This window comes from Siniperca chuatsi, linkage group LG23, assembly GCF_020085105.1.
Source record: "Siniperca chuatsi isolate FFG_IHB_CAS linkage group LG23, ASM2008510v1, whole genome shotgun sequence".
Classification (NCBI taxonomy): Eukaryota; Metazoa; Chordata; class Actinopteri; order Centrarchiformes; family Sinipercidae; genus Siniperca; species Siniperca chuatsi.
In genome coordinates, this window is record NC_058064.1 from 779,048 (window position 1) to 801,300 (window position 22,253).

The 22,253-nt window shown below is 43.8% G+C and overlaps 2 protein-coding genes across 6 annotated transcripts; both read left to right on the plus strand.

Moving 5' to 3' along the window:
- Window positions 1-9: 9 nt before the first annotated feature.
- socs2 (suppressor of cytokine signaling 2) lies at window positions 10-7,506 on the plus strand. Of its 4 annotated transcripts, XM_044186795.1 has the most exons (4): window positions 21-148; window positions 710-795; window positions 1,379-1,563; window positions 2,585-7,506. In XM_044186795.1, exons 3-4 carry the CDS (start codon window positions 1,437-1,439, stop codon window positions 3,058-3,060), a joined length of 603 nt encoding a protein of 200 aa, XP_044042730.1. In that variant the 5' UTR covers window positions 21-148; window positions 710-795; window positions 1,379-1,436; the 3' UTR covers window positions 3,061-7,506. The 4 variants fall into 4 exon arrangements, with proteins under 4 accessions (XP_044042729.1, XP_044042727.1, XP_044042728.1 ...); XM_044186794.1 differs by lacking the exon at window positions 710-795 and having other exon boundaries at window positions 10-148; window positions 1,335-1,563; XM_044186792.1 differs by lacking the exon at window positions 710-795 and having other exon boundaries at window positions 12-148.
- Window positions 7,507-9,244: 1,738 nt separating this feature from the next.
- cradd (CASP2 and RIPK1 domain containing adaptor with death domain) lies at window positions 9,245-17,561 on the plus strand. Of its 2 annotated transcripts, XM_044186789.1 has the most exons (3): window positions 9,245-9,677; window positions 15,635-15,877; window positions 17,079-17,561. In XM_044186789.1, the coding sequence occupies exons 1-3, from the start codon at window positions 9,380-9,382 to the stop codon at window positions 17,372-17,374; spliced, it is 837 nt and encodes a 278-aa protein (XP_044042724.1). In that variant the 5' UTR covers window positions 9,245-9,379; the 3' UTR covers window positions 17,375-17,561. The 2 variants fall into 2 exon arrangements, with proteins under 2 accessions (XP_044042724.1, XP_044042725.1); XM_044186790.1 differs by lacking the exon at window positions 15,635-15,877.
- Window positions 17,562-22,253: the final 4,692 nt, after the last annotated feature.

Genomic DNA, 22,253 nt, shown 5'->3' on the forward strand with positions numbered 1-22,253 from the left:
CGACCCGCCATTTGTGAGCTAAAGGGAAGAAACCGGGGAGAAAAAGCCGAGCGGTTCTGTGGATTTGGACTAAAATGTCGCGGACGCGGAGGGTTCATCGCCGGTTCTGAGCCCGCGGGGCTGCTAGCTAGCGGCTAGCTCCTCTCAGGTACGTCTGCTTGTATTTTTACCAGTCAGCATTAAGTGATATTAGCTGGTTTATTGCACATGTAACGGACAGGTTAGTCGGTGTTTCGGTGCTGTCGCCTGGTCTGTCCTCGCGGGTGAAGGAAGAAAACTCACATCGTGCCAAATTCTATTCATTATTTTGGCAATTTAACGTCACCTCGGTTGCCGGCTGGTGTTTAAATCTCCTGGAAAATAAAGACATATTATTTTATCACACGATAAAATTATATTTTATTGTCATCGCAGTCCAGTCTTCATTTCTGCAGACAAGAGGCAGTTCACCTAACGCTTTTTACTGAAAAATAGATGAAAGATAAATAGATTATCTAGCTAGAAACGAAGAATTCATCTTACGCCAAATTCTGTTCAAATTTGTTGCTATTTAACAAAGCCAGGTATTCCGCTGACGTGTAAACCTGCTAGAAAATAAAATATAAAAATGTTGTGTTCTTCACGGTTCACTCTCTAGCTTACTAATATATCTAAGCTTTTTAACTTTAACGTCTCAGAGCATAAAAACTATTTTTCCTGTTCTTTACAGTCCTGACACAGCTCACCTGCTCGTGTTTACTTCAGATCGATTCTCCAACTTTAAAGCAGGGAGTGGAAACAACAACACATGCAAAGGTCGATAATAATAAATTAGAATAATTACATTTTGCAGTTAACGTGACAGTAACTTATAATTATCCTTTTGTGTCCAGTTTATTAAAACTTTACATCTCATTAACCCTTTCACACCTGAATCTTCTCCAAGACTCATCTCGTGAAAATTAGACTAAATCAACTTTTTATGTCTTTATTATGTTTTTGTCATGTGCACTACAATAGAGGTTTTGGTGTAAAATGGGTTGTTTTAACCACCTATGTTTTAACTTTGGTCATTAAAATGTCAGAAAATAGTAAAAATGTTCGTTCGAGCGCAGAAAAGCAGAAAACACTCAGATTTGAGAAACAGGAAGACCCTGTTGATGTGTGAAAGGTCTGGTCCTCCTCTGTCAGCTCTGTCTTTTTAATGTACCAACACTATCATCTGAAACCAGCACATTTCTGAATGGAGTTCGGTTTGAAAGGAAAAGGGACGAGTCTCCAGTAAAGTTACTACTTTGGCCAATATGACGACAGTGAGCTGAATGATAATTAACGCTGTTAATCTGTTTTACCAGCTGCAGTGCGACGGCTTTGATGGATCTGATTTATTTCAGTACAGACGCCGTCCCATGTCTGAGCTGTGGGCCTAAAACTAGGCTGAAGGTTGGATCTGTCCAATGACCTGCCAGTCCTCCGAGTCCACAGAAACCATCGAGAGCGACAGACGAGCCGACAGCAACTCCGGAGCTGTGGAATCAGACGAGAGCCGCATCACCTTAGCCATGAAAGACCTGAAGAACACAGGTGGGTTGGTTTAAAGGGACAGTGCACATTAACACACAGCTGTTGTCACCTGTAGTCCTGGACAGTCACTAAAAACAGAATAATAACAATAGCAGACGTGCAGGTGCGTGAGGACAGACAGGGGACAGCAGACAGTAAGGTGCCGTTGAGTTTTAGTGCTAATTGAGCATTTTGTTGAATTGAGCTGTAAATGGACTGCATGTGTCCAGGCGGGTCGCACGCTCCCACAGAGCAGTCAGCAGTCACGGAAACACTTATTTTAGTAGAATACCAGCTGCTTCCTCAAAGCTTTCGGTGTTCGGCCAGATGTGAAAAGCAGCTGGATCGCTGCCCGGCCTCTGCAGGGCTGCAGCTCTGTCCCGGGCCGTCCTCTGGTCAGACGCTGGATCTGCCTGAGAGAGTTTCCCCGTGCGACGGTCAGAATCTCTCTCCGGCAGACTTCGTACGGATCCTGACGTGTCTGAAATGTCTGCGAGTGGATACAATGAGGCCGGCCTTCAGACCTCGGCTCGTTTCCGTGGATCTGAATGCTGCGACCAGTAAAAGTTTCCCTTCTTCACCTCTCAGGTGTTTTCTCTTAGCTGGATGCAAACCAACCTTTGTCTGATTCTAACACGAATGATTCAGCTGGTTCAGATTCTGCATGCGAGAGATTTATTAATGCAGGAAAATGTTTATTTCTCTGACACGCTGTACGGTTTTACCTCTTCAGGCCTCTGAGGATCATTAAACAGAAAACGTGCCCGACTAACACTGATGTTAATATTTGGGAGTTTAAAAAATCCGATATCGAAACATCAGCTGAAAGTCTTTTCTTTTCATAAACATAAACGACCTTGATACAGATCTTCAGTGTGTTTTCGTAAAGAAAAGTGTCTGACGCAGACGTGAAGCCTCGGCCGAGCGTTGTTACTGTACTTTGATCTGGTAATGGCTGCTGTCGGTTTGTGTTTCTTGTATTTTCTGTGTCTTCGGTGTCTCACGTGTCTCTTTGCTGCTTCCTGTCTCTGTGTGGTGTCAGGCTGGTACTGGGGCAGTCTGACCGCTAACGAGGCCAAAGAGATCCTCCAGGACGCCTCGGAGGGCACCTTCCTGGTCCGGGACAGCTCCCAGAGGGATTACCTGTTCACCATCTCCGCCATGACGTCGGCTGGCCCCACCAACCTGCGAATCGAGTACAAACACGGCAAATTCAAGCTGGACTCGGTGGTTCTGGTGAAGCCGAAGCTGAAGCAGTTTGACAGCGTGGTCCACCTGGTGGAGCACTACGTCCAGCTGTCCAGGACCAGCGACAAGGCGGCGTCTGACTCTCAACCCTCGGCGGCGCCGCCCAACGGCACGGTGCAGCTGCTGCTCACCAAACCCGTGTACACGGCCACGCCGCCGCTGCAGCACCTCTGTCGCATCGCCATCAACAGGAGGACGCGGCAGGTCCAGGATCTGCCGTTACCCAACAGACTGAAGGACTACCTGACGGACTACACCTACAACGTGTAGACGGAGCGGGACTACAGCTCACTGTGGAGCCATACGAGTGCAATGCATCAGCTGTGTGCAACGCCCATCTGACCACTGACCAATCCCATCACGCCTTGCTCCGACAAAGACCAGCAAGTCGCGGAGACACGCAGTAATCGGCCTGGACGTGTCCCGGCTGGAGGAATAACCCGCAGGAAGTCCTGTCGGCTCGGTCGCGCCGCGCTGCCGTCGGCGCCGCTCTGCGGAAAAGCAGCTGACCACAGCGGGAGTTTAAACACTGACTTCAGCTCCAACATGTCGCCTGTCGAAGCTCACAGACTGCTTTCGAACTCACAATAAAACAAACTACAGTTGTATGAGCGACGGGTGAACCGGACCTCTTCACCTGTTTACCGCTGAAGCGTCAGATGGTAGTGACGGCCGTTATAGTGACGTCAGCCCGAGGTGACGTCAGGTGCTGCGATGTCGCCCGCAGGCCAAACCCACAGGCCGTCAGTTTCCTGCGCTGCAGCAGCTGGAACCAGCACACGTTTGGCCTTTTTGCTTAAAAAATGACAGACGATTGCAGATACATTTTCTGTCGATTGACAAATTGATTAATCGAGTCGTGGTCGCGGCCCTGATTCAGCCCAGTTCCACATATTTCACCACCGCCCCGCGAGTTCTGAAAGACCTGAACGGAAAGCCTGGACTTCCGGTCGGCGCTGGTTTCTGTTCGTGTGTCTTGATGAGAGTCCGGCTGATTTTTACTGCACTGTTAAAATCATTACAGAATCAATACTTGACAGGACGATGTTTCGGCTGATGTTTGTTTTTGACATTTGGCAGATGGTCATTAAGGTTTGGGTGGACGTTATCAGTATTAGATGATGGTATTAGATTAGGTGATGACATCACCTCTGGCTCATTTATTGGTGAAGTGTTCAGTTTCAAGACGTTTGTATTGATGATTTGATCAGAGTCACAGAAAACATCTGAGTTTGTCGTCATTCTGAACGAGAGTCGAGCCGATTCGACGGTATTTACCTGCGCACTGACGTTTGATCACATGTCGAGTTTTTGGCTGACGTGAACCGTCTTTACAGGAGTCTTTGCAAAGTCATTATGATCATTATTATCAGTTAGTCTGGCGATTATTCAATTAATCATTCATTTGTCAAAAAATAGTGATATGTGCATCAGTAGCAACGGTCACACAAATAATCACAAATCTGTGATTTATTACAGTTTAATGATTTTAAAACGATTTCCTTCGATCTGGAATCAACTGATCAGTCGACTGATCAGTTACCGAACTGATCGTTTCGGCTCATTGTTTTGAGTTTTTTATTTTCCGTATTTGTTGAACGTTTTCAGCTGAGCTGCAGAACGAAAGACTCAACTGTCTCCGTTTCCTCGATAAGTTCTACCGAAACTCGTTTATAAAGCGTCGCCTGAGCTTCCTGAAAGACGAAGGACAGGAAATTATAGATCCGCTGAAGTGAGAATGACGTGAAATGAACTCAGACTTGACAGAAACAAAACTCGCTTCATGAACAGGATCTGTTTTAACACCAGTCTCCACTCTGCACAGCTTGTTGTTCCTGCCTTCACACGCAGGACACGGAGAGCTCTGATTGGCCGACGGACGGCCTGTGACCATGAAAAGTTTGTGAGCCAGCAGGACGAGCTTTCCTGATCGATGAGCTGTGCAGAAAACAAACAGACGTGTTGTTGATCGTCAGGGTTTGACCTCTCGGGGCTCCTGTTAGACTTTGGCCCTGCTGAATGTAGTCCTCTGCAGCTCTGAACCAATCAAACCACAGAAAAACAGACCCGGCGCCGCACAGGACCCGTGCGCTCTGCGCTCGAGTCCCTCTTTCACTCAGTCCCACATCTGCAGACCAGACTCCGTCTCTGTGCTCTGCGCTGCATGTAAGTCAGGCTCGGTCCTCCGGTCCAGAAGGAGGTGCTGTTTGCTAACTGACAAAAACACCAGAAGAAGAACTCCTACTACAGTTCAGCAGACACAAGCATGAGTTTACAGTAATATGTTGCCTTTAGCTCCAACAAAGGAATCTAACGCGTTGCTAAGAGGATTTCGCTAAATCACTGTGAAGTAACGCGTTACCGCCTGAAACTAAGTGTTTATTGTTTTTTAAGAAAAAATCCTAAATCAGCTGCGAGTCGGACTCGAAACGGTTCCTTTCAGTTCTTCAGAGCGAAGGACAAGAACATAATGGTCAAGTCAAGCCGAGGAAGCGCCACAGCGAGCGACGGCTCGAGTTACCTGAAAGATATTGATCCCTGTCTCACACTTGATCAGCCTTCGATCCTTCGTCTGTTCGTCCGTTTAACTGTTCTGTATCGGCTCACTAAGCGATGTTAATACAAAGCGGTAACCGCGGCACGTGAATGGGCCGACCTGCGCTCCGGAGCAGAGCCTTCGTCAGGCTGCGGCGGCGCCCACCACTGCGATACACCTGCCGTTATCACACCACCTGCCGTTATCACACCACCTGCCGCTATCACACCTGCCGTTATCACACCACCTGCCGCTATCACACCTGCCGTTATCACACCACCTGCAGTTATAACACTTGCCGTTATAACACCTGCCGTTATCACACCACCTGCCGTAATCACACCTGCCGTTATAACACCTGCCGCTATCACACCTGCCGTTATCCCACCTGCTCGTACCTCTGCGGTTACTTTGGTGAAAGTAGTAATTTTGTAAAGTAACATTACTTTCACGTGAAAGTAACTAGTAATATGTAATACATGACATTTTGAAAGTGACTTGCAGAATTACTTTATTGATCCGAGGGGAAACTCTTTCGTTCCAGCAGCTCGCTGTCAGTCAGTCACACAGGAACAGAAGCACTGAGCAAATCAGATATAACACACTGTAATACAGGTCAGATAGATAAATTAAAGTACCAGGTGGGTATAAGTATAAATTAAAATAAGTGTAAAGTACCGAGTGGGTTTACCGGTTGATGATGATAATACGGTATCAGGTAATAGTGAACTGTCAGGTTAAGTGCAGCTTATTAAGGTTATAATGAGACGGAGGATATTGCGCAGCAGTAATGGAGGTCAGCAGTTATTCGCTCAGACTGGAAACTTTAGAGATTTTTCGACTTCTTGTTTCGTCATTTCTACTTCGGGTTTTTAACGCGCAAATTTAAAAAAACACATAAAAGCAGGTGGATGGAAACATCTGCTCGCTCAGCCGTACAGATCATCCAGTCATGGAACTGGTCTGCATCATCATCATTATTATTATCATTATTATTATTATTATCGTTTGTGTTGAAGTAGTCGGAGCTCTAATGAGACAAATTACAGCTTTCAAATTATGACTGAACCACAGTTACACGTCCGGATTATTAAACCAACCAAACATCTGGTGCCAACAAAGTGTGAACGCTGTAACGTCATTTAGGATGAAACTACATGTGTTTATTTGAATGAATCTGAACAAATTAGCTTGAATGAAGTGTAACATCCCCGATCCTCGGTCCGAACACACCGGACGTGATTCCTCAACAATCGGCTTTAAAGGTTGAAGTTTTATCCTCCTTTTGCGTGTGTAGTTATATGGAGACCGTTTAACCTTACTCTATTTAAAAATCGTACGTTTTTAGGATTTCCCGTTGATTGTTTACCATTAACACCTGGTGGAACGTAAAATACGAGCCGCTTTTAAAATGTCGCGTCTTTTTGTAAATTCGGTTTATATTTGAAGCATTAAGCAGCACTTTATTTCATAAAAACCTTACTTTTGGTTCTGGCTCGCGCCGTTTGGTAGCTGTTGCTCACTGCTGTCACATATGTAACGTGTACAGTGATTTTTTTTTACAGCCGAATTCTCAAACTAAACAAGGTTTTCGCTGAGTTTTAAGCTGCTGCTCTTCATATTTCTTCAGCTTGTTTCTGTGACTCTAATGTGGAATCGTCAAAGCAAACTTGGAGCCGCGAGGTCGAGCCTCCAAAACGCTTCCAGGGTTTTAAGGATCAGAGTTGTTTAAATCCACACTGCAGGAGACTCGGGTAAACGGGACGTTTGTCCACAGACACTGTGTCGACTCTACGTGATGATTCTGTTAATGCGAATGTTCCTCTTGTCGTCTTGATTTTGGCGTGGAGGCTGATCGTTGGAGGGGAGGCTCGCTCATTTTCTTCTTCGGCTGCGACTTGATAAAGTCGTAAACAGCGGCCTCTTCAGCTGAACAGATCTTTATTAGTGAACATAAAGCTCACAACTCTGCAGATGTTTGTACATATCGCAGCTGTGGGCCGGGTCTTCTTCGGGGGGGCGAGCCCTGCAGCTCTCGGCCTGTTTGAGTTTTAAAAAATATTTATTGATTGTGTCACACTGTGTTTTCTGTAGAGAAGCTGCACAGACTGAAAGCATGTGTAGTCCTGAATCTGTAACGATCAGCTCCCTGAGATGAATAAACTTTTTATATGGCGCTTCATCGTGGTGGTGTTTGCTTTTTATTACGCAGCTTTTTACTGGCTGCTTCTCCGCACTGACTTGCTGTTTCACTTTTTTATTTTGGTTTTTAATTAAAAAAAAGTTTTTAAAAAAGGTTAAAAGTATGACATAATAAGTCAGTAGTTTGACTCACCAGGAGTGTTTGTGTTTTTGTGCAAACAGTCTTCATTTGTTGTTATTATATCAGGAGACACTGAAAAACTGTTAAATGAATTTTCATACCATCAGTTCTATGAAAGGGAATGTGAATATAAACGCCATTAAGAGTCATAAAATAAAATGCTGGGATTAGAAAGTGGTGTGTATGTTCACACAACTATGTTATTAAAACTGGAGAAGGGCAGAAGGTTCATGGCTCTCTGCTGTTGAAGTCACTAAAGTAATTAACTGTGCGCTGTTTGGCGCAAACAGATCAATACGCGCCTAATAGCAACACGTGTTAATAAGACATAAAGTAGTCCCTTATTATAACGTAGGCTACACGGTAAGTTTACAGGACCCAGAAATCACTAATACAGTAAGCTGAGAGGCTATTTGACACTGACTACCTAATATGTAAGTCTGCGATTAATGTTAAACACTTAAAAATAAGAGAAATAGAGGAGGAAGAGAGGATCTCCATTCAAAAATCTAACAGTTTTAGATTTGCTCGTTCATTGGTCAACACAAACAGCAGGTAGACTCAGAAATATGAGCCCTTATGAAAATGTCAGGTATTCTTGTGAATTCGGCTTATATTTGACCTATCAAGTAGAAAAGCATTTAATAAAAACCTTAATTTTAACATTGGATCACACTGTTTGCCAGCTACTGTGCTCACCATGGAAGCAAGAGGCTGTCAATGCTACTTGATGCATTGAATGTACTCAGTTGAATATTTTAGTCTCATAATTTAATAAATTCTGCTTGCCGTTGTCTACTCTATGGAAACCATTGAGCCGAGCTCCACAGGTAAATCTGCACGTTTTAGGATTCCTTGTTGATTCTTAACTATAAACACCTGGTAGAACATAAAATGGTGGCTTTAATGGCAACGTCTGGGTCTTCTGCTGAATTCGGCATATCATTTATTTTAAAAAGTATATTTAACATTAGTAAAAGCCTTTATTTAAACATTAACCGCCCAGCACGGTAAGAGGATTGTAGAAAAAGATGCAGTCAGTAATAAAACATTGAATTTTGACTTTTAAGTAGTGGTGCTTGATGTATTAAATTTATGCCGAATTGAATATGAGTCCCTGAAGATTTCTTTAGTTGTCTTAAAGTTGATTGAATTGCCCAACACAGTCCCGTTGTTTACTGTATGAAGACCATTCAGCCTAACTTCATTGTAAAAATCTACCTGTTTTAGGATTCCTCTTTTGTAGTTAACTATAAACACTTGATAGAACATGAAATATGAGCCTGTCGGGCAATTTTGATTCTTTTAGTAAATTTGGACCATATTTGATCGACCACTTAGCACTTTTTTCATATAAAACCTTAATTTTGGCATTAGCTTACGCTGTTTGCTAGCTACCGCCCACCACTTTAGAAATAGGTAGTCAGTACAAAACGTTGAGATTTTCTTTACAAACAGTGATACCTGATGTATTATATATATGCCGAATTGAAGAGGGGTTCATAGTAATTCACAAAATGAAATCGGTTGAACAATTACTAAAGGCTTGCACTAAATTAGAAGATTTCTAGACGTGAAAAACTCTGGGAAACTGAGTGATTAGCCAAAACCTTGTTTCCAGTCGGACACAATATCATAGAGCACAGTGTAGTTGTTCGGGCTAGTTTCCAGGATGAAATGATGAAGTTAGTTGATTATGAGACAAGTAGTATAATTTGCAGCTCGTCTCAATGGACCCGGTGCACAGAGCTCTGCTGCGGACGCACAGACTGCAGCTGTCCGGGCAGCTGCTGGTCAGCGACTCTATCGTTCCGTTTCTGTACCAGGAGAACATTTTAACAGAGGCTCAGGTGGAGGACATCGAGTCTCAGCCGACAAACAGACAGAAAAGCCTGAAGCTGCTGGACATCCTGCCGAGCCGCGGGCCCCGGGCCTTCGACTCGTTCCTGCGGTCTCTGGAGGAGTTCCGCTGGGTCAGAGACCAACTGCTGCTGGAGCTCCAGACACGACCTGGACCCAGCTCAACAGGTGAGACCACACCTGTTAGCATCAACATGTCAGTAGCTGCTCCACCTCAAGCTGTGAACCAGGTGCTAGACGTCACAGTCAAAGTCTAAACGCTGTTAAAAAACCCGATTTCGCAGATTTTTCTCCACCTAGACCACATAAGACCGGGTCTATCTTAAAAGCCACTGTGCTTAGACTTGTTAAACCTGGACTGGCTCATCACAGAGCCTCTGCGGTCTGTTTATAATCTCGAGCTCTGCGTGTGAAACCTTCTATTCAATTTGTGAAAACAGAAACAAAAAGGGAGATTTCACTGCCCTTTTCCATCTAGACCACATAAGTCCAGGTCTAGACCAAAACCCACTATGCTTAGACTTGTTGATCCTGAACTAGATTAACATGGAGACTCTAAATATTGTTTTAACCCCAGTTTTAGATTAATAAAACATGGATTTAGCTGTATTTTGTTTGTGAAAACAATAAAACGAGGATTTCACTGCTTTTCTCCATCTGGTCCGGGTCTGGCTCAAAAACCACAATGCCGAGGCTCCGTTAAAACCCTTACCTCGGGTCTGTCCAGCTGTCCCATCCAGGACTGGATCAGGACTTCCAGAAAAGCTTGACTTTGATAATAATAAACTTTCTTCGTGCAGCAGTTTCCGAAGCAGCGTTAGAAAGTGCGTCGCGTGGTGGAACAACAGGAGGCGAGTACAGTCGGACGCTGCGAATAACACGAAGATCAAAGGGGATGAAACAGCAACAATAATACGAGATAAAAATAATGAAGCAGATAAAACGCGCTGGAAATAAAACAATTAATTAATTAGTAAAACGTTGTTGTTTTTAAGAAAATAAGAGCATGTTATTTAAGATAAGTTCAGCAGGTAACTCCAGGTGTGACCCTGGTGTTCAGTCCTACGGCGGCGGTTCGCTTCTGACCGGCGCAGATCGCCACGGCAACTGATGCCGAACACCTGACCTGCCTCCGGAGCCGGTTATTTTGGCGATGAGAGATCGACGCGTATAAAAGCGCCGCCTATAGAGGCTGCTGACCGACCGGTTCTCTTGGGAAATGACGTCACCATTCGTAGCCGACGCCGACGAGCTCGGAATAAAAAAAGAATCACAAAGAGAAGCTCGTTGCTCGGACCGTGAGAGTCTCCGAGGCTGGAGCGCTACAGCCTCGTACTCACCGCCTTGAATTGTTTTTATATTTATCTTTGTCGGGCTGAACGGATCAGCAACACATTCATTTAATACACAAATCTTCATACCTTCCTATTTTAATTCTTAAATATTGAGTTACATTATACTTTATTCTTGACGCTGCTCTTAAAGGGCCGGCGCGGAGGGTTTAGCGGCCTCTAGTGGTGAAACTGCAGTTTGCAGCCATGTGAACGCCGCTCGCCTCGCCCTCCCCTTCCATGCGTGGAGGAGGAACTGCGGTGAAGCGAAACTCGTGAACGGCCCTCTCTGGAGCCGGCGTTTGGTTTGTCCGTTCTGGGCTCCTGTAGAAACATGGCGGTGCAACATGGCGGCCTCCGTGGAAGGGGACCCGCTCCCTCTGCAGATATAAAGGCTGATTCTAAGGTAACGAAAACGCAGCGGTTCTTATGTTCAGGTGATTAAACACTGATGAAAACACACTTATGAATGTTATATTTCTGCCGCCAGCTGCTCCTGAACGTTCCACGCTGGAGCTTTAATTCTTGCGCTTTGATTCAGCCGTCGTCTTTACATTTTATCCTTATTTCTGGTTTTTAATCGTCCACCGTGTTGAAGTGTCATTCCTCTGTGATTCCCTGCCGGCCTGTTTCTTCACTGTGTTTTATTGTTTGAAGCACTTTGTGACGCTGGTTTTGAGAAGTGCTATACAAATAAACTTTATTATAAATGTAATCATAGTCACATCTCTGCCCTAATGATCGGGCACTGATATTTTAAGACTATTGATTCATTCACGCAGTCGTGATGTTTTGCCGGCCGTCTTTGCTGCAGCTTTCAGCTGGATCGTGTGTTGAACTTCTTCGTATTTCTCTAATATTACAGTTCGCTCTTCGTCTGCTGCCGGTAGACTTGTCCGTGTTTGCGATTGGTCAAATGCTGCAAACCCCGCCCCTTTATGTGAACGCGCTCGTGGCTGGAAACCTGGGCTGACTCGCCGAGGCGATCGCCAGCGTCCGAGCGCCGAGCCGGACTGCGGCTGTGAAGCCGGACAGCGGAAAGAGATCCGGCTGCGTGAGCTCGCTAACGTGCTGATAGCGGCACGTTAGCCTGGGCTCCAGGTCAAAGGTCAAAGCAAACTGACCCTAAAGAACAACGTCGTGTTAGTTTTACTGGACTCTGACATCAGCCAGGTGTTTGCCGAAGCTGCAGGTGACGTTAGACGTACGCCAGAAGAGACTTTTTCCGTTAACTCTGCGTTTATAAACCAGAAGTAGAAAAGTGATCGGTGGCGTGTCAATAACTCTCAGGAGTTTCAGCATCTGGAAACAAACAAGTTTTCTTTCTGGAAGAAGTTTGTTTGTTTGTTTTAAGAAAGTAAGAGACAAATAACTTGTCGAGGAAGTTTGTTTTTACAGTGACGAAAGCTCTGGCACCACTTTCTAATAAGTAACTAATGGCTTTATTAACATCAGCCCACTCAGTATTAATTAACACATATAACTGTAGACTTGATGATCAATATTAATGATTTATTAACGTTCATTATTGCAGATAACTCACTAACGTTCACTGATGACTTTACAAGTTAGACCCTTCGTTCAAGCTTCAATAACGACCTGTAGTTTAAGCGCTGCGTCGCTCCGTCGCTGCGCGCCGCTGCGTCGCTGAGTCGCTGCGTCGCTGAGTCGCTGCGTCGCTCCGTCGCTGCGCGCGCTGCGTCGCTCCGTCGCTGCGTCGCTGCGGCGCTCCGTCGCTGCGTCGCTGAGTCGCTGAGTCGCTCCGTCGCTGAGTCGCTCCGTCGCTGCGGCGCTCCGTCGCTGCGGCGCTGCGTCGCTGAGTCGCTGAGTCGCTCCGTCGCTGCGCGCTCCTCGCTGCGCTGCGGCGCTCGCGCGCTGCGCTCCGTCGCGCTGCGGCGAGCGAAACAGAAGAAGGTCACGCAGGAACAAAGCAGATTTCAGAATAAAAGACATTTTAGAAAAGAAAATAACGTCTGAATTTTGACATAAAAGTCATATTTAGAGATTTAATTTTCAAATAAAAGTTTTTAAAAATGACTAATTCTGAGATTATTGTTGAAATTTTGAGATAAATGTTGAGATTCACTTTTTAAAAATAAAAATAAATTCTAAGTGCTATATAAATGTAGCCGGTGACCGTTAGATACCAGTCAAAACTCAGATTGTATTTCCAAACGTAGCTGTAGCAAAAGAGTTTCCGCTCGGGGATCAATAAAGTATTTCTGATTCTGATTCTGAAATAAAATTGATACATTTGAAGGAAAAAGTCCTAAATCTGAAATTTAAGTTTGAATAAAAGTGAGAAAGAATGTCGTAATTTTGCGGTAAAAGTCAACATTTTACGATCAGAAGTTAGAAACGTGAGGAGAATAATCTGATGAGGGCAGATTATCAACGACTGATCAGTTCGATTGATCAGTTCGAGCGGTTTATATTTGACTGCGTCTCCGAACGAGACGAAGAATCGCTGCCCGAGAACGGGTCGATTCTCGGAAACGAGTTTTGGAAACACACAGTATTGATTCCAATAACACAGTATTGATTCCAGTAACACGCAGTATTGATTCCAATAACACAGTATTGATTCCACTAACACACAGCATTGATTCCACTAACACACAGCATTGATTCCAGTAACACACAGTATTGATTCCAATAACACAGTATTGATTCCACTAACACACAGTATTGATTCCAGTAACACACAGTATTGATTCCAATAACACAGTATTGATTCCAATAACACAGTATTGATTCCACTAACACACAGTATTGATTCCACTAACACACAGTATTGATTCCAGTAACACACAGTATTGATTCCAATAACACAGTATTGATTCCAATAACACACAGTATTGATTCCACTAACACACAGTATTGATTCCACTAACACACAGTATTGATTCCAATAACACAGTATTGATTCCAGTAACACACAGTATTGATTCCAGTAACACACAGTATTGATTCCAATAACACAGTATTGATTCCAGTAACACACAGTATTGATTCCAGTAACACACAGTATTGATTCCAATAACACAGTATTGATTCCAGTAACACACAGTATTGATTCCAATAACACAGTATTGATTCCAGTAACACAGTATTGATTCCAATAACACACAGTATTGATTCCACTAACACACAGTATTGATTCCAATAACACAGTATTGATTCCAATAACACAGTATTGATTCCAATAACACACAGTATTGATTCCACTAACACACAGTATTGATTCCAGTAACACACAGTATTGATTCCAATAACACAGTATTGATTCCAGTAACACACAGTATTGATTCCAATAACACAGTATTGATTCCAGTAACACACAGTATTGATTCCAGTAACACACAGTATTGATTCCACTAACACACAGTATTGATTCCACTAACACACAGTATTGATTCCAGTAACACACAGTATTGATTCCAGTAACACACAGTATTGATTCCAGTAACACACAGTATTGATTCCAATAACACACAGTATTGATTCCAATAACACACAGTATTGATTCCAATAACACACAGTATTGATTCCAGTAACACACAGTATTGATTCCAATAACACACAGTATTGATTCCAGTAACACACAGTATTGATTCCAGTAACACACAGTATTGATTCCAATAACACAGTATTGATTCCAGTAACACACAGTATTGATTCCAGTAACACACAGTATTGATTCCAGTAACACACAGTATTGATTCCAGTAACACACAGTATTGATTCCAGTAACACACAGTATTGATTCCAGTAACACAGTATTGATTCCAGTAACGCACAGTATTGATTCCAGTAACACAGTATTGATTCCACTAACACACAGTATTGATTCCACTAACACACAGTATTGATTCCAGTAACACAGTATTGATTCCAGTAACACAGTATTGATTCCAATAACACACTGTATTGAGTCCAGTTTCCTCTGTAACTGGTGTTTCCAGGTGTTTTCTGACGCAGAGCTGCAGGTTTGTCACACCTCTGCACCCTCAGCGCTCCCTGCAGGGTCTGGAGATCGGACATACCTTTTAAAGAAGTCCTGACAGACGAGGAGGAGGGGAGCGCTTGTGTTGCAGCCCGGGCCTCCCTCCTCCTCCTCCTCCTTTTTATTGCCTGCCTCCTGCTTTCCAGGAATCTTGGCAGCAGCACTCTCTCTGTGTTAAAGCTGCAGAGCCGGATGTTTGAGTTCACGTCCATCACATGCTCCTGATCCCTGCTAACCCCCCCTCCCCAAAGTTTCCCTCCTGAGAACATTTTTGAGTTGTTTCGGCTCCGACTGAGCAGCTTTCAGACACCTCAGAGGGGTTCGTTGCTCCAGCATTTTTTCCAGCTGACGTTTTTCTTCCAGAATGAGTCAGAATGAAGACGACGAAGACAACACGTTCACGTTGTGCTCACAGACGCTGATCAGATATACAGTATATATATATATATATATATGTATGTATGTATATATAGTGTGTGTATATATGTGTGTATATGTTTTTAAGCGCTTGAAGATCCAATCATCACTAAAGCGTACGTCACGTGAGAGAGCCAATAAAAACAATTGGAGGGGTGAAAGTTGTCATATTGACATTTCATGGTGTGTTGATTGATTTACGGCGTCAACCCCTGCATTGATTGACATGCAAGAAAACATTCCACCTTAACGCCGCCGGTAGCCTTTGAGCGGCGGTCTGCAGCTAGCTAACGTTAACTAGTGAAGATGAAGAGGCAGCAGGTCGTCCTTTCACTCCTCTGACGGTGTCTTTGTCCGCGATGCGTTTGCAGAGCGTTGGCCAGCCGCGTCCACGACGCCTGCAGGAAGTGAAAGCTTGCTCTCTAAAGTTTGCCTCTCTGCTTCAAACCACATCAGACTGAGAAGGAAACCAAACGAGAGGAAGGAAAAGGTTTCTCTTCTGTTCTCTACAATCTTGGTCTTCATCTCTGAAGCTGGTCTGCAGCCTGCAGCTGTGAACTTTGCTCCTTTAAACACTGCTGAGCAGTTGGTCTCTGCTGTCTGTCGGCCAGCAGGTGAGTTTGTAGTTAAAGGTAAAGAGCCCGGGGCAGGTTTATGTAACAGACGAGGTTACGAGCGGTGAAAAAGCAGCGCTTCCTGAGTTACAGTGACCTGACAGATAAACACTGATTGCAACACGTGTTGACTGAAGAACTGAGAGTATTTTTTTGTCCTGTTGTTTTTGTTGTTGCTGTCGTCCAATGAATGGAGACCAAACAGCACGACCCCCCCACGGCTCGCACCGAGAGCTAAACAGCAGCGACGGCAAAGTTTATTATTCGCACCTGGAAACTTTCACAACAGTTGAAGAAGTTTTTGTCTTTTTTTAGCTTTTATTGTTCTCACAGATCCCCCGACCGGAGACGAGCGGCCGCGTGACTCACGTCAGCGTTTCACAGGAGCCGTTTCTAACTCTGAGATTAAAGTCTGAAGGTTTGGGGAGAAGTCGGACTTTTAAGATAAATATTAAAGAAAATAAAAAGTTGGAAATATCAGGAAAAAGTTATAACTCTAAGATTCATGTCCAAAACTTCAACTTTGAATTTTGAGATCAGAACCAGAATCAGAAATACTTTATTGATCCTGAAGGGAAACTCTTTGTTACAGCAGCTCGTCTTTACGTCAGCGCACACAGGAGAAAGTACTAGCAAAAAATATGATACACTATAATACAGGTCAGATAATACATGAAGTACCAGGTGGGTATAAATATAAGATAAAATCTTGTGAAGTACCAAGTGGGTTTACTGGTTGATGATGATAATACGGTATAATAATACAATGTAATAATATAAGTAATAAGCAGTATTGCAGCAGTAATGGAGATTAAAGTCAAAATGTGAGAGAAAGTTCTGAGAAAGTGAGAAATTTGAGGTAAAAAGTCAGAAATCTCACGGTAAAGCCAACACTTAGACATTAATGTTAACTCTGAGATTAATGTTACATTTTGGGGGAAAAGGAAAAATTGAATTTTAACATTAAAGGCTGAATTCTGAAATTAAAGAGAGAAAAGTAATGAATCCGAGATCAAAGGCCGGATTTTGAGATAAAAGACATAAATATTAGAGTTTTGAGATAAAAGTCTGAATCTGCGACATAAATCCGAGCGTCGAGTTTAAAGTCGGGTTTCTGAGAGTTAAGTTTGGCACAAACGTGTTTTTTAAAGGTTGAGTTCTGAGATAAAAGTCTGAAAGTGTCCCTGCCGTCTCCCTGCAGACGTCTGCCGGCCTCCAGACTCGGTTCTCCAGAAGGTCCCTTCGGATCGGGAGCTGTCCCGGCTGGCGTCTCGGCTCGGGGCCGAGTGGGAGTCGGTCCTGATGGACCTGGGTCTGTCGGCGGAGGCTTTGTTCCGGTGCCGGTCCGACCACTCGCTCAGCACTCAGGGCGCGGCTCTGGCCGGGCTGGTCCGGTGGAGACGAAGCGAAGGGAAGAAAGCCACCGTCGAGAGGCTGCTGCGGAGTCTGACGGCCGCCGGCGTCCATCCGGCGGTCCTGGAGGACGTCCTGATGTGACCGGGGACTGGTCTAATCTGTCCACGGGTCAGCGCCGAGGCTCTAAGGGCTGTAACGGACGTTTTTAGAAAAGTGACGGACATTTTGTTATCGGCCTTTTTTATTCGACGACGATCCTTTTAATCAGGCTTTAACTCCTGGAATCAGTTTATCTCCTAAATATTAAAACCACACTGCTTCACACTCATCAGTAACCTTTTCACTCCGCTAGAGACCAAAAGATGAATCTGCGAGGAGAGCCGTGACTTTAAGATCCAAACTTCAAGGTTTGAAATACGAAGTCAGGAATCTGAGATTAGAAATCCAAATTATCATGAAAAAGTTACGTTTCTGACAAAAAGTCCGAATTTTCAAATAAATTTAGAGGTAAAAGTCTGTTGCAGCAACACACACACACACACTAACACAGAAACACACACTAACACACACACACACACAGAAACACACACTAACACACACACACACACACTAACACAGAAACACACACTAACACACACACACACACTAACACAGAAACACACACTAACACACACACACACACACTAACACAGAAACACACACTAACACACACACACACACACACACACACAGAAACACACACACACACAGAAACACACACACACACACACAGAAACACACACACACTAACACAGAAACACACACACACACACTAACACACACACTAACACACACAGACACTAACACACACTAACACAGAAACACACACACACACATACACAGAAACACACACTAACACACACACACACTAACACAGAAACACACACTAACACACACACACACACACACACACAGAAACACACACACACACAGAAACACACACACACTAACACAGAAACACACACACACACACTAACACACACACTAACACACACAGACACTAACACACACTAACACAGAAACACACACACACACATACACAGAAACACACACTAACACACACACACACTAACACAGAAACACACACTAACACACACACACACACACACACACACAGAAACACACACTAACACACACACACACTAACACACACACACACTAACACACACTAACACAGAAACACACACTAACACACACACACACTAACACACACACACACTAACACACACTAACACACACACACACACTAACACACACACACACACAGAAACACACACTAACACACAAACACAGAAACACACACACACTAACACACACACAGAAACACACACTAACACACAAACACACACACACTAACACACAAACACACACACACTAACACAGAAACACACACACTAACACAGAAACACACACACTAACACACAAACACACACTAACACACACACACTAACACAGAAACACACACACACTAACACAAAAACACACACACTAACACACAAACACACACACACTAACACAGAAACACACACACACTAACACAGAAACACACACACACTAACACAGAAACACACACACTAACACACAAACACACACTAACACAGAAACACACACACAGAAACACACACTAACACACACACACTAACACAGAAACACACACACAGAAACACACACTAACACACACACACTAACACACACACACTAACACAGAAACACACACACACTAACACAAAAACACACACACACACAGACAAACACACACACTAACACACACACTAACACACACACACACACAGAAACACACACTAACTCACAAACACAGAAACACACACACACTAACACACACACACACACACACAACAATGGCCGCTGTCTCTGGGCTTCTTCCCGCCGCCTGCAGACCAGAGATCAGCTTTCTGCTGCCGTCTGGGTTTTTAAGGTGGACTGACGAGATATGAGGCCGGCACTGCGACTAAGCTGTTTCATGTTTTTGTCTAAAAACGAAGAGTTCGAGTCTCATTTGGGGAATTTAAGTAACTTTTCTTTGCTGAAATGTTCGTAAACCTTTACGGTGTCTCTGTAGTCGGACTGAACCCGGCTGGTTTGTTTCTCGCAGTCTGTCGAAGTACGTTCACATTGAAAATCTGAATTTGGACACAAAAATCAGGAAAATGAGATTAAAAATACAAACTTCTAAAACAAAGTCAGGAATCTGACATTTAAAATCAGAACGTAGAGAATAAAGTGATTTAATCTGAGATTCAAAAACCAAACTATCAGAATAAAGTCCATTTTAGGAAAAAGGTAAGATTACAAAAAAGTTCGGCTTTCTGAAGACTGAACGTGCGTTGAGTGTTGATGGTGGCGCCCCCTGTGGATCAGAGCGGTGGTGTTCCCACGGCCTGGCGCCGTGCACGTCCTGAGCTGGTTAGCGCCTGCATTCGTTTCGGAAGCGAGTGAAAGAAAGACGCAGCTTCTTTTTAGTATTGTAGTATTAAAAATGTTACGTCCTCATAAAGTAAGCCAACGGCTCGGCGGCGAGGCCAACGTCACATGTTCCGTTAAAAGCCGGGGACACTTCCCAGGGTGCACTGCAGCTTTCTGATAGCTTTTTTAAAAACGAGCTCACCCATAGAGGTAAAAGTAGTATTGTTAACAAGTTTTTAACAAAATGAATATCACCATGAAAGCTTGTTGTCGATATGTTATTCAGTTGTACATTTGGTGAAATTCTTATATATTTCTGATTTTTAAGACATTGAACGAATAAACAGTAATAATCAATAAATCATTTAAAGATGATTCAACGTAAAATTGATTTTAAAGAGTTGAATAAATCAATAACCACAGATTAATAACTGTATGATCACTTTGTTTTAGTGCGAATACAACTGAGACTGTTAAACAGTTAAAGTTGTTGCAGCGAATGAAAGTTGGATATTTGTGTGTTAAAGTTTCAGAAAAAGCCAGAATAAGTTAGTTGTGTGTGTGCGACTGGAAGCAGCAGCTCCTCATGTGAGTTTCTCAGAAAGCTGCGAACACTGAGCTTTATATCCTCCCTCCTTCCAAGAAACTCTGCAAATATTTAAAGGCTGCTGCTGACGCAGGGAGACGCCTGCAGAGACTTTTTATTGTTTTACTGCAGGAAAGTAGGACGCAGACTAACTGTCAGCTCTTCATTTAACATCTTAAAAGTTTCTTTACTGTCTGGCTGCACATCTGTCCTGCATCTCTAAAGTTCATGATGAGTGAAATATTCAAACCGAGGTTTTGGTCTTTTGTTTTGTTTGTTCGTGTGTCAGCTTTTACATTTTCATTGTTGAAGAAGTACTCCGATCCTTTAAGTAAAAGTACCGACACAACGTAACGTAAGAGCCGTCAGGTGATTCGTGGGAGAGGAAGGAAACACAAAGTTCTGACACACAAATCTGTTTTCAGTTTTCTCCAACTGGTAACAACTCAGAGACTCTGAAGCACGACGATGAGTCTGATTCGTCTGTCGGAGAGTGAACAGGAAGCCATGAAGCTGACAGCGGTGCAGGAAGTAGTCAGAGCCGTTACTGCAGTAAAAGCACTGACACACACTGTGAAACCCTCTGCTGCAGTGAAAGTGTGAGAGTGATCAGGAAAAAGCCCTTAAAGCATTAAAGCAGTGCAGCGTCCCTGTGGCTGCTGTGCTGTTATATATTCTATCATCAGGTTATTATTCCTCGTGCATTAATGTAAAGCAGGATGTTGCTGCTGCAGCTGGTGGAGCTGGAGCTCATGTTGAACCGGTTTGTGTCGGACTGCAGCTGATGATGCTTTTCATTCTGGATCCATCTGCGATTCTTTTCTCCGTCGATCCACCGATCGATCGGTTTGGAAAACTGGTGAAAACGGTGAGAAACGCCGTCACGACGACCCAGAGCCCAAAGCGACGCCTTCAGCGTGTCGTCGTGTCCGACCGACAGTCCGAAGCTCGACGTTATTAACAAACATCACAGTTATTACAGTCGTTCAGAGGAAAAGCAGCAGATCTGCACATCTGAGGAGCTGCAGCCAGGAAGGGATTTACAGGAGAAACGACTCCAAACATCAAAACTGCTGCTGATTCATTTCCTGTCAGTCGACTAATCGATTAATCGTTTCAGCTGAACTTTATAAACTGTTGGGGAGTTTAAGATTTTTACACAAAACATATAAGAGTTTACATGAATATGTGTAAAGTGAAGGAATCTGTAAAGTAACTGAAGCCGTCAGATAAATGCAGTGAAGTAAAAAGAACAATATCTCCTCTGAGACGAGGAGGAGGAGAAGAAAGAGTCGCACAAGAGAAAAGACTCAGGTATCTCAAATTTGTATTGAAGTCACTTTCCACCACTGGAATCTGGTCTACAGTAAAACTGGATTACACGCTGCATCGTTTCCTGTTAAACCCTCATATAAAGGCCATTTGAATCCAGTGTAGGAATGGCGGACTCCGCCACCAACAATGAAAACTTCTATATAGAGACGTGATTAGAGTGTAAAAACATTGAATGGCCGGGGGGAAAAAGTCAACCATAAACAGCATGAAAAGGGAAACGTTAAGGTTTCTGAACGCAGCTAACGTTAACTGAGCAGTGAAGCTCGGAGGGAAACGTGCCGTCTGCTGCTCGCCGACTGAAGCAGCTTCGTTTCTCCTTCAGGATGGAAATCAACTCGTCTTTCAGTTTTTTTCTTCTTCTGCAGATTGTTTTTTTTTTTCTGATCCCGTCTGAGTCTCACTTCCCAGAATCCCTCTGACTTCCTGGTAAAATCACTGCAGCAACGTCAGACACTGTGTGTGTGTGTGTGTGTGTGTGTGTGTGTGTGTGTGTGTGTGTGTGTGTGGTCACTCTGGGTTATATTAAACCTGATTGGTCCCTGCAGGGGGATGTGGGTCACCACAGCAGCAGATAGAAACACATACAGACAGACAGAAAACTACAGTAAACGTGGAAACAACAACCGGAGAGAGAAA